General features: G+C 44.2%; 1 protein-coding gene across 1 annotated transcript in view; it reads left to right on the top strand.

The window, feature by feature from the left end:
• LOC120040110 (1-phosphatidylinositol 4,5-bisphosphate phosphodiesterase eta-2-like) overlaps positions 1 to 15,257 on the top strand; it is a gene marked incomplete at its 3' end in the record, with an annotated part of 50,849 nt that extends 35,592 nt beyond the window's left edge. Inside the window, exons 9-12 of the mRNA XM_038985358.1 lie at positions 1,299 to 1,470; positions 12,876 to 12,983; positions 14,530 to 14,682; positions 15,159 to 15,257. Coding sequence (XP_038841286.1) covers positions 1,299 to 1,470; positions 12,876 to 12,983; positions 14,530 to 14,682; positions 15,159 to 15,257 — 532 coding nt within the window. The remainder of the gene's footprint in view (positions 1 to 1,298; positions 1,471 to 12,875; positions 12,984 to 14,529; positions 14,683 to 15,158) is intronic.
• Positions 15,258 to 17,726: the final 2,469 nt, after the last annotated feature.

Below are 17,726 nucleotides of genomic sequence, written 5' to 3'. Positions count from 1 at the left end.
GTTGTGTTTTAGATGAGTGACGTAAAATATCAAGACATTTTAAATTCAGGCTGTAGCTACAAAGTAAAGGGGTGTGAATACTGTACTTCCTGAAGGCACTGTGTATGGTATGCGCCAGATGAACAAGGTGAATTATAGTTATTTCTAAGTCATAAACTATTAAATATGGTTTTCTCAGAATATTCCTGTTACTTATAAGTTGTTTTCAGTGCCTTAGTCTCTTTCATTGAATTGGTTCCCTTGAACCAAGCAAGCGTACAAATTGATGGTCCGCTAGAATCAAAGCAATCATAGACTACACTGTGAGTCCCTGGGATCTTTGTTGAAAGACACTGCTCAACGATGCATTGTATTGTACTCCTATGGGCTCACTGGAGCGAGTGTTTCCACATGACCTGCACACCCACACAGACCTCATCAGAGATGCGGTGATGCTGTAGGTGATAATCCTATCAAGACTGTCAGAATGCACGCAGACTGTATACGAGAGACTGTATATAGACCCACAAGTAACAGAAAGCAATGGGGGGGGGGCTGTGTGCGTGTGAAAGGGTCTGTGTGTCCTTTTCTTTTTCTAGTACAATGCATTCTGTAGTTAATTGATAAGAACGGCCAGGAATGTATTCAATTTACAACAAAGAATGTTTGTAATTTTTGTTGTTGTTGACATTTTAGAGGTGTTGAGGGTGATCACATCAGAATGAAACTGAGAACCCATAGCTGTCCTGTCAAGTGTCTGAATAGTGAGAACCTATTGCCAAGGCTGTACCAAAGATGTAGAACTATCTAGATTAGGGCTCTCAACTTACTGTTAAGAGTTAGAATAGTAGAATACACAAGGTGACATTAGGATTTAGTTTTGTGCATCAGCAGTCTTCCGTTTGATACTGTATGCCAGTCACATTCACACAATTAACCATGCTAGCTAACCATTTTTAGATTGGTAAGTTAGTTTAGTGGACAGCTACCTAAAGTTAGTGGGGGGGGGGTGTATGCACTGCGGCCCCTCATGAGTTCAGATTTTGTGGCCCCACCCCAATCAAAGTTGCCCATTCCTGATATAGATATATCTTTGTCAGTACCTGTGTCTTTGTTCTCAAGTCTTGTAGTGATGGTAACCCACGGCCGTACCTGTCTCTGTGTAACCCACGGCCGTACCTGTCTCTGTGTAACCCACGGCCGTATCGGAGTCTCTGTGTAACCCACGTCTGTCTCTGTCTCTGTGTAACCCACGCCTGTCTCTGTGTAACCCACGGCCATATCGGAGTCTCTGTGTAACCCACGTCTGTCTCTGTCAGCTACCCAGTGATCCTGTCCATTGAGAACCACTGCAGCGTCCCCCAGCAGAAGAAGATGGCCCAGTACCTGGTGGAGGTGATGGGAGACAAGCTGGACCTCTCGGCCATCAAGGCAGATGAACGGGGCTGCCTGCCCTCCCCAGACACCCTCAAAGGGAAGATACTCATCAAGGTAAACAATTTGAATTTACACACACACACACACACACACACACACACACACACACACACACACACACACACACAGAAGTCTGATCCTCAGCAGCCAGTCTATCCTTATAGACCAGGGGTCTCTCCACCCTCTGTCCCAGAGAGGAGATCTACTGGGAGTGCAGGCTTTTGTTCCTTCCCAACCGTAATAAACCTGATTCAACAATCATGGTTCTGCGGCCTGCAAAAGCCTGCCGGCGTGGACACTTACCCTGTCACATCAGAGAAAGGAAGGCGTGGATAGGGTTGCACATTTTGTGTAATATTGAGAGGTGGAAACTTTCCGTGGGAATTAATGGGAATATATGCAAATTAATAAACTCAGCAAAAAAAAAACGTTCCTTTTTCAGGACCCTGTCTTTCAAAGATAATTCGTAAAATTCAAAACTTCACAGATCTTCATTGTAAAGAGTTTAAACGCTGTTTCCCATGCTTGTTCAATGAACCATTAAACAATTATCAAATCAAATTTTATTTGTCACATACACATGGTTAGCAGATGTTAATGCGAGTGTAGCGAAATGCTTGTGCTTCTAGTTCTGACAATGCAGTAATAACCAACGAGTAATCTAACCTAACAATTCCACAACTACTACCTTATACACACAAGTGTAAAGGGATAAAGAATATGTACATAAAGATATATGAATAAGTGATGGTACAGAACGGCATAGGCAAGATGCAGTAGATGGTATCGAGTACAGTATATACATATGAGATGAGTAATGTAGGGTATGTAAACATAAAAGTGGCATAGTTTAAAGTGGCTAGTGATACATGTATTACATAAAGATGGCAAGATGCAGTAGATGATATAGAGTACAGTATATACAGTACATATACATTATATTAAGTGGCATTGTTTAAAGTGGCTAGTGATACATTTACATTACATTTAAGTCATTTAGCAGATGCTCTTATCCAGAGCGACTTACAAATTGGTGCATTCACCTTATGATATCCAGTGGAACAACCACTTTACAATAGTGCATCTAACTCTTTTAAGGGGGTGGGTTAGAAGGATTACTTTATCCTATCCTAGGTATTCCTTAAAGAGGTGGGGTTTCAGGTGTCTCCGGAAGGTGGTGATTGACTCCGCTGACCTGGCGTCGTGAGGGAGTTTGTTCCACCATTGGGGTGCCAGAGCAGCGAACAGTTTTGACTGGGCTGAGCGGGAACTGTACTTCCTCAGAGGTAGGGAGGCGAGCAGGCCAGAGGTGGATGAACGCAGTGCCCTTGTTTGGGTGTAGGGCCTGATCAGAGCCTGAAGGTACGGAGGTGCCGTTCCCCTCACAGCTCCGTAGGCAAGCACCATGGTCTTGTAGCGGATGCGAGCTTCAACTGGAAGCCAGTGGAGAGAGCGGAGGAGCGGGGTGACGTGAGAGAACTTGGGAAGGTTGAACACCAGACGGGCTGCGGCGTTCTGGATGAGTTGTAGGGGTTTAATGGCACAGGCAGGGAGCCCAGCCAACAGCGAGTTGCAGTAATCCAGACGGGAGATGACAAGTGCCTGGATTAGGACCTGCGCCGCTTCCTGTGTGAGGCAGGGTCGTACTCTGCGAATGTTGTAGAGCATGAACCTACAGGAACGGGTCACCGCCTTGATGTTAGTTGAGAACGACAGGGTGTTGTCCAGGATCACGCCAAGGTTCTTAGCGCTCTGGGAGGAGAACACAATGGAGTTGTCAACCGTGATGGCGAGATCATGGAACGGGCAGTCCTTCCCCGGGAGGAAGAGCAGCTCCGTCTTGCCGAGGTTCAGCTTGAGGTGGTGATCCGTCATCCACACTGATATGTCTGCCAGACATGCAGAGATGCGATTCGCCACCTGGTTATCAGAAGGGGGAAAGGAGAAGATTAATTGTGTGTCGTCTGCATAGCAATGATAGGAGAGACCATGTGAGGATATGACAGAGCCAAGTGACTTGGTGTATAGCGAGAATAGGAGAGGGCCTAGAACAGAGCCCTGGGGGACACCAGTGGTGAGAGCACGTGGTGCGGAGACAGATTCTCGCCACGCCACCTGGTAGGAGCGACCTGTCAGGTAGGACGCAATCCAAGCGTGGGCCGCGCCGGAGATGCCCAACTCGGAGAGGGTGGAGAGGAGGATCTGATGGTTCACAGTATCAAAGGCAGCCGATAGGTCTAGAAGGATGAGAGCAGAGGAGAGAGAGTTAGCTTTAGCAGTGCGGAGCGCCTCCGTGACACAGAGAAGAGCAGTCTCAGTTGAATGACTAGTCTTGAAACCTGACTGATTTGGATCAAGAAGGTAATTCTGAGAGAGATAGCAGGAGAGCTGGCCAAGGACGGCACGTTCAAGAGTTTTGGAGAGAAAAGAAAGAAGGGATACTGGTCTGTAGTTGTTGACATCGGAGGGATCGAGTGTAGGTTTTTTCAGAAGGGGTGCAACTCTCGCTCTCTTGAAGACGGAAGGGACGTAGCCAGCGGTCAAGGATGAGTTGATGAGCGAGGTGAGGTAAGGGAGAAGGTCTCCGGAAATGGTCTGGAGAAGAGAGGAGGGGATAGGGTCAAGCGGGCAGGTTGTTGGGCGGCCGGCCGTCACAAGACGCGAGATTTCATCTGGAGAGAGAGGGGAGAAAGAGGTCAAAGCACAGGGTAGGGCAGTGTGAGCAGAACCAGCGGTGTCGTTTGACTTAGCAAACGAGGATCGGATGTCGTCGACCTTCTTTTCAAAATGGTTGACGAAGTCATCCGCAGAGAGGGAGGAGGGGGGGGGGGGGGAGGGGGAGGAGGATTCAGGAGGGAGGAGAAAGTGGCAAAGAGCTTCCTAGGGTTAGAGGCAGATGCTTGGAATTTAGAGTGGTAGAAAGTGGCTTTAGCAGCAGAGACAGAAGAGGAAAATGTAGAGAGGAGGGAGTGAAAGGATGCCAGGTCCGCAGGGAGGCGAGTTTTCCTCCATTTCCGCTCGGCTGCCCAGAGCCCTGTTCTGTGAGCTCGCGATGAGTCGTCGAGCCACGGAGCAGGAGGGGAGGACCGAGCCGGCCTGGAGGATAGGGGACATAGAGAGTCAAAGGATGCAGAAAGGGAGGAGAGGAGGGTTGAGGAGGCAGAATCAGGAGATAGGTTGGAGAAGGTTTGAGCAGAGGGAAGAGATGATAGGATGGAAGAGGAGAGAGTAGCGGGGGAGAGAGAGCGAAGGTTGGGACGGCGCGATACCATCCGAGTAGGGGCAGTGTGGGAAGTGTTGGATGAGAGCGAGAGGGAAAAGGATACAAGGTAGTGGTCGGAGACTTGGAGGGGAGTTGCAATGAGATTAGTGGAAGAACAGCATCTAGTAAAGATGAGGTCAAGCGTATTGCCTGCCTTGTGAGTAGGGGGGGAAGGTGAGAGGGTGAGGTCAAAAGAGGAGAGGAGTGGAAAGAAGGAGGCAGAGAGGAATGAGTCAAAGGTAGACGTGGGGAGGTTAAAGTCACCCAGAACTGTGAGAGGTGAGCCATCCTCAGGAAAGGAACTTATCAAGGCGTCAAGCTCATTGATGAACTCTCCAAGGGAACCTGGAGGGCGATAAATGATAAGGATGTTAAGCTTGAAAGGGCTGGTAACTGTGACAGCATGGAATTCAAAGGAGGCGATAGACAGATGGGTCAGGGGAGAAAGAGAGAATGTCCACTTGGGAGAGATGAGGATCCCAGTGCCACCACCCCGCTGACCAGAAGCTCTCGGGGTGTGCGAGAACACGTGGGCAGACGAGGAGAGAGCAGTAGGAGTAGCAGTGTTATCTGTGGTAATCCATGTTTCCGTCAGTGCCAAGAAGTCGAGGGACTGGAGGGAAGCATAGGCTGAGATGAACTCTGCCTTGTTGGCCGCAGATCGGCAGTTCCAGAGGCTGCCGGAGACCTGGAACTCCACGTGGGTCGTGCGCGCTGGGACCACCAGGTTAGAGTGGCAGCGGTCACGCGGTGTGAAGCGTTTGTATGGTCTGTGCAGAGAGGAGAGAACAGGGATAGACAGACACATAGTTGACAGGCTACAGAAGAGGCTACGCTAATGCAAAGGAGATTGGAATGACAAGTGGACTACACGTCTCGAATGTTCAGAAAGTTAAGCTTACGTTGCAAAAATCTTATTGACTAAAATGATTAAAATGATACAGTACTGCTGGCTGGTGAAGTAGGCTAGCTAGCAGTGGCTGCGTTGTTGACTTTGTTTGAAAGTGTAGCTGGCTAGGTAACCTCGATAACTGGCTAGGTAACCTCGATAATTACTCTAAACTACACAATTATCTTAGATACAAAGACAGCAAAGACAACTATGTAGCTAGCTAACACTACACTAATCAAGTCGTTCCGTTGTAATGTAATAGTTTCTACAGTGGTGCTATTCGGTAGAAGTTGGCTAGCTGGCTAGCTAGCAGTGTTGACTACGTTAGAAGGACGAAAATAGCTGGCTAGCTAACCTCGATAATTACTCTAAACTACACAATTATCTTAGATACAAAGACAGCAAAGACAACTATCTAGCTAGCTAACACTACACTAATCAAGTCGTTCCGTTGTAATGTAATAGTTTCTACAGTGGTGCTATTCGGTAGAAGTTGGCTAGCTGGCTAGCTAGCAGTGTTGACTACGTTAGAAGGACGAAAATAGCTGGCTAGCTAACCTCGATAATTACTCTAAACTACACAATTATCTTAGATACAAAGACAGCAAAGATAACTATGTAGCTAGCTAACACTACACTAATCAAGTCGTTCCGTTGTAATGTAATAGTTTCTACAGTGGTGCTATTCGGTAGAAGTTGGCTAGCTGGCTAGCTAGCAGTGTTGACTACGTTAGAAGGACGAAAATAGCTGGCTAGCTAACCTCGATAATTACTCTAAACTACACAATTATCTTTGATACAAAGACGGCTATGTAGCTAGCTAAGAAAAGATTGCTAAGATCAAACAAATCAAACCGTTGTACTGTAATGAAATGAAATGAAATGAAATGTAATACTACCTGTGGAGCGAAGCGAAATGCGAAGCGAAGCGAAATGCGACTACTCGCTCCAACCCGGAAGTGCGCGAATACATTTTTGATCAATTTCCATTATTAAAGTGAGCTGGAGTTGAGTCAGTATGTTGGCAGCAGCCACTCGATGTTAGTGGTGGCTGTTTAACAGTCTGATGGCCTAGAGATAGAAGCTGTTTTTCAGTCTCTCGGTCCCTGCTTTGATGCACCTGTACTGACCTCGCCTTCTGGATGATAGCGGGGTGAACAGGCAGTGGCTCGGGTGATTATTGTCCTTGATGATCTTTATGGCCTTCCTGTGACATCGGGTGGTGTAGGTGTCCTGGAGGGCAGGTAGTTTGCCCCCGGTGATGCGTTGTGCAGACCTCACTACCCACTGGAGAGCCTTCCGGTTGTGGGCGGAGCAGTTGCCGTACCAGGTGGTGATACAGCCCGACAGGATGCTCTCGATTGTGCATCTGTAGAAGTTTGTGAGTTCTTTTGGTGACAAGCAGAATTTCTTCAGCCTCCTGAGGTTGAAGAGGGGCTGCTGCGCCTTCTTCACAACGCTGTCTGTGTGGGTGGACCAATTCAGTTTGTCCGTGATGTGTACGCCGAGGAACTTAACTTACTACCCTCTCCACTACTGTCCCGTCGATGTGGATAGGGGGGTGCTCCCTCTGCTGTTTCCTGAAGTCCACAATCATCTCCTTTGTTTTGTTGACGTTGAGTGTGAGGTTATTTTCCTGACACCACACTCCGAGGGCCCTCACCTCCTCCCTGTAGGCCGTCTCGTCGTTGTTGGTAATCAAGCCTACCACTGTAGTGTCATCCGCAAACTTGATGATTGAGTTGGAGGCGTGCATGGCCACGCAGTCGTGGGTGAACAGGGAGTACAGGAGAGGGCTCAGAACGCACCCTTGTGGGGCCCCAGTGTTGAGGATCAGCGGGGTGGAGATGTTGTTACCTACCCTCACCACCTGGGGGCGGCCCATCAGGAAGTCCAGTACCCAGTTGCACAGGGCGGGGTCGAGACCCAGGGTCTCGAGCTTGATGACGAGTCTGGAGGGCACTATGGTGTTAAACGCTGAGCTGTAGTCGATGAACAGCAATGAACGGTTGTTAAGCCACTAACAGCTTACAGACGGTAGGCAATTAAGGTCACAGTTATGAAAACTTAGGACACTAAAAAGGCCTTTCTACTGACTCTGAAAAACACCAAAAGAAAGATGCCCAGGGTTCCTGCTCATCTGCGTGAATGTGCCTTAGGCTGAACATCAGACAGGATGGCATTGTCTCCCTCAATCCGTGCAATGGCTACTGTTATAGGTTTCAGGAGTTTCAGGCTGCTTACCACTCTCTCCCAAAATACATCTTCCAGGAGGATCCTCATGATGGGGCTGTCCATATCGGCAGACTGTGATATGGTAATTTCTTGGAGAGACTCCTTCACCTCCAGGAGACTGTCAAACATGATGACGACACCACCCCAACGGGTGTTGCTGGGCAGCATCAATGTGGTGCTCTTTTTCTTCTCACTTTGCTTGGTGAGGTAGATTGCTGCTATAACTTGATGACCCTTCACATACCTAACCATTTCCTTGGCTCTGTTGTAGTGTATCCATTATTTTCAGTTCCATGATGTCCTTGAGGAGCAGATTAACCTGTCTCACTCCCCCGTTCCGCTAGCGGAACTCCTCCCACATTCCACTGAAAAGGCAGAGCGCGAAATTCAAAAAATATTTTTTTAGAAATATTTAACTTTCACACATTAACAAGTCCAATACAGCTAATGAAAGATACAGATCTTGTGAATCCAGCCAACATGTCCGATTTTTTTAAATGTTTTACAGGGAAAACACAATATATATTTATGTTAGCTCACCAACAAATAGAAAAAAGCACAGACATTTTTCACAGCACAGGTAGCAAAATCAAAATCAACCAAACTAACCTAGAACAAACCAAAGAAACCAAGAAACAACTTAATCAGATGACAGTCTTATAACATGTTATACAATAAATCTATGTTTTGTTCGAAAAATGTGCATATTTCAGGTATAAATCATAGTTTACATTGCGGCTACAATCAGAAATTGCACCGAAAGCAGCCAGAATAATTACAGACACCAACGTGACATACCGAAATACTCATCATAAAACATTTCAGAACAATATATGGTGGATAGCTAATGAAAGAGAAAGATCTTGTGAATAGAGACAATATTTCCGATTTTTGAAGTGTTTTACAGCGAAAACACCACATATATTTATGTTAGTTCACCACCAAATACAAAAGACAGACAGACATTTTTCACAGCAACGGTAGCATGCAAGTAGCATGCACAAAGCTAACCTAACTAACCTAGAACCAACCTAAATAACCTAGAAAAAACTCCCTCAGATGACAGTCCTATAACATGTTACACAATAAATCTATGTTTTGTTCGAAAAATGTGCATATTTTAGCTATAAATCAGTTTTACATTACTGCTACCATCATAGCTACCATCATAGCTACAGTCAGAAATCGCATGGGAGTAGCCAGAGTAAATACAGACACCAACGTCAACTACCTAATTACTCATCATAAAACATTTCAGAAAAATATATGGTGGATAGCTAATGAAAGACAAATATCTTGCGAATACAGCCAATATTTCCGATTTTTGAAGTGTTTTACAGCGAAAACACAATATATCGTTATATTAGCTTACTACAATAGCTAACACACAGCAGCATTGATTCTAGTCAAACGCTAGCGATAGCACAGTTCGACAGATATATGAAATAGTATCCCAAATTGGGTCCTTATCTTTGTTGATCTTCCATCAGAATGTTCTCCAAGGGGTCCTTTGTTCAGAACCGTCTTTATTTGGAACCAGAACGAACGATTTCCCTCTTGAATTAGCAAGCACACTGGCCGTGCTGTGCTAACCTCTCCGTCTTGACAAAATTCTTGCGTCGCATCACGTCTAAAGTCCAGAATACATTTCAATAATATAATTAAAGTATATTGAAAAAACATACTTTAGGATGATATTGTGACATGTATCAAATAAAATCGAAGCCAGAGATCATATTCACCTATAACGACGGTTTTCCAGGAGGCTACTCCAGATCCAACTTCGCGCCTTCCAAAAAAAATAAAGTGCGCACTTCTCACTCCAAGAGGTTGTATACAATCCCTGACCGAGATAATCAAGTGATTTCTTCTCTCACTTCCGCATGACACCCAGGGGAAGGCGTATGACGTGTTTCTACAGTCATAAGTGACATGCCCTTTTATAGACAAGCTCTTGAAGAGAGAGTTCGCTTTTGGAAATCTCACTTCCGGTTAGGAAATGGTCTGTAAAAAGAGTTCTGTTTCACTTAGAGAAATAATTCAAACGTTTTTAGAAACTAGAGACTGTTTTCTATCGAATAGTAATAATAATATGCATATTGTACGAGCAAGAATTGAGTACGAGGCCGTTTAAATATCATACGATTTTCCCCAAAAGTGAAAATAGCACCCCCTGGTCCTCATCAGGTTAAATGCATGAGCAGCACAACCAATGGGTGTGATGTGAGGGTAGAACTCCTCCACTTTAGACCAAGCAGCCTTCATGTTAGCAGCATTGTCTGTCACCAGTACAAATACCTTCTGTGGTCCAAGGTCATTTATGACTGCCTTCAGCTGATCTGCAATATAGAGATCGGTGTGTCTGTTGTCCCTTGTGTCTGTGCTCTTGTAGAATACTGGTTGAGGGGTGGAGATAATGTAGTTAATTATTCCTTGCCCACGAACATTCAACCACCCATCAGAGATGATTGCAATACAGTCTGCTTTCTCTGTTTTGCTTGACCTTCACTTGAACTCTGCATCCAGCAAATGAGTAGAATGAGTAGAAATGAGTAGAAAGCATGTCTGGTTGGAGGGGTGTATGCTGGGTGAAGAACATTCAGAAATCTCTTCCTATACACATTGCCTGTGAGCATCAGAGGTGAACCAGTTGCATACGCAGCTCGAGCAAGACATTCATCAGCATCTCTCTGACTACGTTCCTCCATTGAGTCAAAAGAACTTCTGATTCCAGGAGGACCATGAGCTGTTGCTATCGATAAGGTGTATGTTTTATCATTTTCACCTCGAATAGAAGTAGAGGGACTTTTGTCAGAGGTTGCTTGTTCTGAGCGCTGAGGGAACTTTATGCACTTGGCCAGATGATTCTGCATCTTTGTTGCATTCTTCACATATGATTTGGCACGGTATTTGCAAATGTACACAGCTTTTGCTAATGTACACAGCTGCAGTGAAATGTCTCCACACATCGGATAGTGCCCGTGGCATTTTCCTGTAAAGATTAGAAACAAATGAGTAAAAAAAATTCCAAAAGAATCCATGTACAGATAAATAATTAAGCAGTTAGATTAAACAACTCCTTTGTAGGATAAATGTTTAAAATGAAACATGTATGGAAACAGGTGAATTAACACTCCTCAGTTAGCAGGCTCAAGCAAACTAAACCCCACATGGTAGCCAAAACTAACTAGCAGAAAATGTCAACAAGTTAGAAAGGATTTAAACACACTTTGCTGTAGGCTACTATTTACTAGTTAACAAAAAATACTGTATGTCACATAAAATATATTCACCCCACCCAGTATTGTAATCAAAACTTACCAGAAAGCATGTAGTCCTTGGCTCAGACAGTGTAGTAGTAGCGCAATAGCATCTCCTTAGTGTGCAAGATCTTGAGAATCAGCTGTACATGTGATGGAAGAATGCACTGTTCATGCGGAGGGTTGCAATTCCATTGAATTGGGGATAGTTTAACCAAAATGTGCCACAAGACCTAGAATTGCCTTATGGAAATTGTTCAATCTAGCTGACTTTAGGCCAGTGGATGGTCGTGACAAATCGGTCCACGTCAGACGGCTATGGGTCAATGAGCACTCCACTTCCCAGCGCTAGTTACCACACTGTTCTAAGTACAGTCTCGCCTCGCAGCGCTAGTTACCATACTAATAATTTTTACATACTGTTTTACTCATTTCATATGTACTGTATTCTACTGTGTTTTAGTCTGTGCCACTCCGATATTGCATGTCCTAATATTTATTTACATATTACTTCCATTCTTTTAGATTTGTGTGTTGTGAATTTTTAGATATTACTGTTGGAGCTAGGAACACAAGCATTTCGCTACACCCACAATATCATCTGCTAAATATGTGTCCAATACAATTTGATTTGTTCTGAGTACAGTCTCACTTTGCAGCGCTAGTTACTACAGTCTCACCTCAGCACGTCGGCCCCTGACAGTCAGCCTCATTAGTCGGGAAGTAAAAAATCACTGATTTGACCCTAGTGGGCTTCGGTAGTAATTATCTCCTTCATGCCCTCTGATCATGAAATGATGGTGACAGGCCAAATCAATATGACCGACTGATATCCAGCTTTTTTGGTGGTGGTGGTGGGGGGGGGGGGGGGGGGGGGGTACGGAGACGTGTGTCTAACAGACTGAGGCTGAGTATCCCTCCACCATCTGGAGTCTGGGGCACAGGCCCTGCTGTAGTGAATCCAGGCCCCAGTTCTGAAGTCTGCCTTGTGTTATATACTGACTGCCATGTGGCCGCTGCCTAGTAGAGCTGCGTGTGATGGTAAAATAACTGTTACAAGATTATTTGGAATGAGCTGAGGGGACAGATGTTCACTGCAGTTTTACAATCTCGTTTTAATTGTGTATCGTTATAGTTTTTATCTGCGTTTTCAGTGACCTGTCAACAGTAAGTGGGTGGGGGGTGCACCTGAACAGACTTCCTAGGTTGTAAAAACACTTCATACCAGTAGCACACTGACATGTTTAACACGGCTCTCTCTCTCTCTTATGGAGGTGTTTGTGGTTAGCAGGGCCGTTTGTCATTCAATCAAACTGTTACTTAACAACATGCTAAAAACATGTAACAAAATAGAGCAGTATTGAGAACGGTGACAAATAGAAACATATATCATGTAGAACAGACAGTCAAGGAGAATGAGCATTTGTCATCTTAATGAATTATATTTCTATTTGTAACATTTTCATTGTCAGTATACTTGAAATGGAATTGTCCCTGACACACACAGAGGCCATAGACTGGAGAACTGGTAAAGTTTCCCCAAAGACACTGATTTTTAAGGTCAGTTTTGTGTCCCCACCCCCTAAAGGTCCAGTACTTACTGGAGCGTTAACAGGTCATAGATCTGTGACCAAGGGGGATTTCTTCCCATAAAATGATGCTATTGTTAAAACTCTTTGCAATGGATTATGAAACCGTGCGATTCGTATTGGTCATGATCAGAGAGTCCCTCCCTATTTTTAGGAACGTTTTCTTTCGTTTGGTGCCTAATGAATATGACCCAGCTATTAACGACACATTTGTCTGCCAGGGAAAGAAACTCCCATCGAACATTGACGAAGACAACGAAGAGGGTGACGTGACGGATGAAGACAGTGCTGACGAGATGGAGGACGACTGCAAACTGATAAATGGCGATGTAAGGACCCCTCTAACTCCCTCCATCCCTGCGGCCATTCTACTCTACTGTATATTGTGCTGGATGTTGTTTGATGCTAATTGGAAACTATCTTTGTCTGATTGTCGCTGTTATATTGTACCATTGTGTTTTTGTAAATGTGTGTTCGTTTCTGTTCCTGTTTGTTCTTGATGAATGTAGTCTCAATTAAGCATCAGCCACGGTCCGTTGGGGCTCCCTGCTCATGTCTCGTCTTCGCTGTCGTAAATCTCTGTTTTCTCTCTCTCTCTCTCTCAAAATGTCGTCCGCTCGTTCTGAAGTGGAAGGTACTGTAAAACGTCACCATTTTCAGGCTTCTTTAATCATAACCCCAATTATTTTCCATTTAACATACATACTCGCGCCCTACACCCGTGAGTATGCTGTCCAAAGCCAGTGCCGAGATATGTATGAAACCACAGACATAGGCTCCATGTTCCTTTCAGGAATTCTGAGATTCTATGAAACCCTAATCAAAGTGAGGAACTTCACCGTGATCAGGGATGGCATGGGTTTTTAAGGCTACGTCCCAATACATCTCAATGGTGACATCTCCTCTTCCCTTTTCCTTACACAATCATATGACAATATGGTTGTCATCAAGCCCTTTCAGGTTAGTGGACCTGAAGGAAAGGAGTTGTGAAATGAAAACCAGAGCCATATGCCTACATGTATGGCTCTGATGGAAACTACTAAGATTACTGGAATATAGAGCTTGCTATGTACATCCGTCTTAGAAGAAGCTGAAACGTGCTGCTTACTTACAGGACATCTCAAGGAGTTGCTTATGCACAAGTGGAGAGGACTGGGAGTTGGTTTGTGGTAAACTTCGCCACCTAGTGGTAGAAGCATGCAAATGCTTTAAAACCATTTTGAAATTAAATTAGGATGCATGTTCAACTTTCATACCCATGGTGTCATTTCAGCCTTTACATATGAAACATATTATATACATAATGAACAGTAATCCAATTCCCCAGGATGTCACACAAAATGCAGTGTGAATCCATTATGCATCATTTACATGTTAGTCATTTATCAGACACTTTATCCAGAGCGACCTACAGGAGCAATTCGGGTTAAGGGCCTTGCTCAAGGCCACATCGGCAGTTTTTTCACCTAGTCGGCTCGGGGGTTTAAACCAGCAACCTTTCGGTTACTCGCCCACTTCCCCATCATGTCTGTCTTATATCAGTCAGTTATGAGGGTCTGGAAGTCACCAGGCATATTGTCATCAAGAAGTTATCTCAACTGATGAAATATGTACTCGTTTCAAATGGCAACTTATTCCCTATAGTGCACTATTTAAGGTTATTAGTGTTGTCTTCCCTCAACTGCAACAGTTTTCTATCAACGTTATTGTGTATCTAGTGTCATTGCTGACATATTGCATGACCAATCATTCCTTTTGTCAATCAGAAAAGGCAATTAGCTGGCTCTGGTTATTACTCTCTTTTCAGTATCAATAACAGCCCTTTTTTTTTCTTCACTGTTTATTTTTTCTCCCTCCCTCCCTCTCTCCCTCCAGACGTCCATGACCAGGAAGCAGGTGGAGAACGTGGCTAAGAAGAAGCTGGACAACCTGATGGAGTCTAAGATCCGTGACCAGGAGGACCCCGACAGCTTCACCATCGCTGCTCAGCCTCCCTCGGGAAAGACCACCGACAAGTCACCCTCCAAGGTAACACCCACGGCTCTGTAGACCAGACCTGGGTTCAAATACTACTTGAAATCTTTCTTCAAGTTCTTTGCACTATTGAGACTTTTCAATTGGTTCCATTACAACAGGCAAGCTCACCCACTGCAAATGATGTCTGCCACACGCACACCCACTGCAAATGTAGTCTGCCACACGCACACCCACTGCAAATGTAGTCTGCCACACGCACACCCACTGCAAATGTAGTCTGCCACACGCACATCCACTGCAAATGTAGTCTGCCACACGCACATCCACTGCAAATGTAGTCTGCCACACGCACATCCACTGCAAATGTAGTCTGCCACATGCACACCCACTGCAAATGTAGTCTGACACACAAAATATTTCTATCTATATTCTGCCAGGCTTATTCTACCACTCTCAGTAATATATGTGGTATTTTGTGTATTTAAAGTCTATGTATATAAAGTGTTTGTACTCTCTTCCTCTTCCAGGGTAAAGGCAATGATGGTGCAGAAGTAGGGGACGAAGCCAACCCCAGCACTAACAAGCGTCTGGGTAGGACCTTCATGGGCAGCTTCTCTAAACGCAAGGTGGGCATCACCCCCCCCCCCCCACCTCTCTCCTCTCCACCTTCAGTTAATCTCTCGCTCTCCTCTCCACCTTCACAGTTCATCTCTCTCTCCTCTCCTGTCCACCTTCCCAGTGCATCTCTCTCAATTCATTTCAAAGGGCTTTATTGGCATGGGAAAAATATGTTTACATTGCCAAAGCAAGTGAAATGGATACTTAACAAAAGTGAAATTAACAATCAGAAATGAACAGTAAACATGACACTAACAGAAATGTCAAAGGAATAGAGACATTACAAATGTCATATTATGGCGATGTACATTGTTGTAATGATGTGCATATAGTTCAAGTACAAAAGGGAAATTAAATAAACAAATACGGGTTGTATTTACAATGGTGTTTGTTCTTCACTGGTTGCCCTTTTCTTGTGGCAACAGGTCACACATCTTGCTGCTGTGATGGCACTGTCGTATTTCACCTAATAGATATGGGAGTTTATCAAAATTGGATTTGTTTTAGAATTCTTTGTGGATCTGTGTAATCTGAGGGCAATATGTGTCTGTAAAATGGTCATACATTTGGCAGGAGGTTAGGAAGTGCAGCTCAGTTTCCACCTCATGTTGTGGGCAGTATGCACATAGCCTGTCTTCTCTTGAGAGCCATGTCTGCCTATGGCAGCATTTCTCAATAGCAAGGCTATGGTCACTGAGTCTGTACATAGTCAAAGCTTTCCTTAAGTTTGGGTCAGTCACAGTGGTCAGGTATTCTGCCACTGTGTACTCTCTGTTTAGGGCCAAATAGCATTCTAGTTTTCTCTGTTTTTTTTGTATTTTTTTTCTCCATTGTGTCAAGTAATTCTCTTTTTGTTTTCTCATGATTTGGTTGGGTCTAATTGTGTTGATGTCCTGTGGCTCTGTGGGGTCTGTTTGTGTTTGTGAACAGAGCCCCAGGACCAGCTTGCTTAGGGAATTCTTCTCCAGGTTCATCTCTCTGTAGGTGATGGCTTTGTTTGGGATCAGTACTTTTAGGTGGTTATAGTATTTAACGGTTCTTTTCTGGATTTTGATAATTAGCTGGTATCGTCCTAATTCTGCTTTGGAGACATGCATTTGGTATTTTACATTGTACACGGAGGATGTTTTTGCAGAATTCTGCATGCAGTCTCATTTTGGTGTTTGTCCCATTTTGTGAATTCTTGGTTGGTGAGCAGACCCCAGACCTCACAACCGTAAAGGGCAACGCGTTCTGTAACTGATTGAAGTATTTTTAGCCCGATCCTAATTGGGATGTCTAATTTTATGTTCCTGTTGATGGTGTAGAAGGCTCTTCTAGCACAGCTTTGTGGAACTTACCTGTGGCGCTGATGTTTAGGTCGATGTAGGTCTAGTTTTTTGTGTGCTCTAGGGCAACGGTGTCTAGAAGCAATTTGTATTTGCAGTCCTGGCAACTGGACCTTTTTTGGAACACCATTATTTTTGTGTTACTGAGATTTACTGTCAGGGCCCAGGTCTGACAGAATCTGTGCAGAATATCTAGGTGATGCTGTAGGCCCTCCTTGGTTGGGGACAGAAGCACCAGATCATCAGTAGACGTTTGACTTCAGATTCTAGTAGAGTGAGGGCAGGTGCTGCAGACTGTATTAATGCCCTCGCCAATTCGTTGATATAAAATATTTACAGTGCATTCAAAAAGTATTTAGACCACCTGACTTTTCCCACATTTTGCTGTTACAGCCTTATTCTAGAATTGTGTGTCCACTCCTGTACAGGTGTCTCTGCTTCCTGGTGTGTAAACTCCTGTACAGGTGTCTCTGCTTCCTGTTGTCTCCACTCCTGTACAGGTGTCTCTGCTTCCTGTTGTCTCCACTCTTGTACAGGTGCCCCTGCTTCCTGTTGTCTCCACAGGCCCATTTTAGATCCATGTGTTTGACATGGCAGACTAGACCCAGACTAGACCCTATATAGTAACCTACTTCTGTAGTAAAGTACTGTATAGGGATAGGATGTAGTAATATACTGTATAGGATGTAGTAATATACTGTATAGGATGTAGTAATATACTGTATAGGATGTAGTAATATACTGTATAGGATGTAGTAATATACTGTATAGGATGTAGTAATATACTGTATAGGATGTAGTAATATACTGTATAGGATGTAGTAATATACTGTATAGGATGTAGTAATATACTGTATAGGATGTAGTAATATACTGTATAGGATGTAGTAATATACTGTATAGGATGTAGTAATATACTGTATAGGATGTAGTAATATACTGTATAGGATGTAGTAATATACTGTATAGGATGTAGTAATATACTGTATAGGATGTAGTAATATACTGTATAGGATGTAGTAATATACTGTATAGGATGTAGTAATATACTGTATAGGATGTAGTAATATACTGTATAGGATGTAGTAATGTACTGTATAGGATGTAGTAATGTACTGTATAGGATGTAGTAATGTACTGTATAGGATG

Source organism: Salvelinus namaycush, unplaced genomic scaffold, assembly GCF_016432855.1.
Source record: "Salvelinus namaycush isolate Seneca unplaced genomic scaffold, SaNama_1.0 Scaffold324, whole genome shotgun sequence".
NCBI lineage: Eukaryota > Metazoa > Chordata > Actinopteri > Salmoniformes > Salmonidae > Salvelinus > Salvelinus namaycush.
The sequence above is the reverse complement of the archived record's forward strand: the minus strand, read 5'-3'. Positions and strand labels throughout refer to the sequence as shown.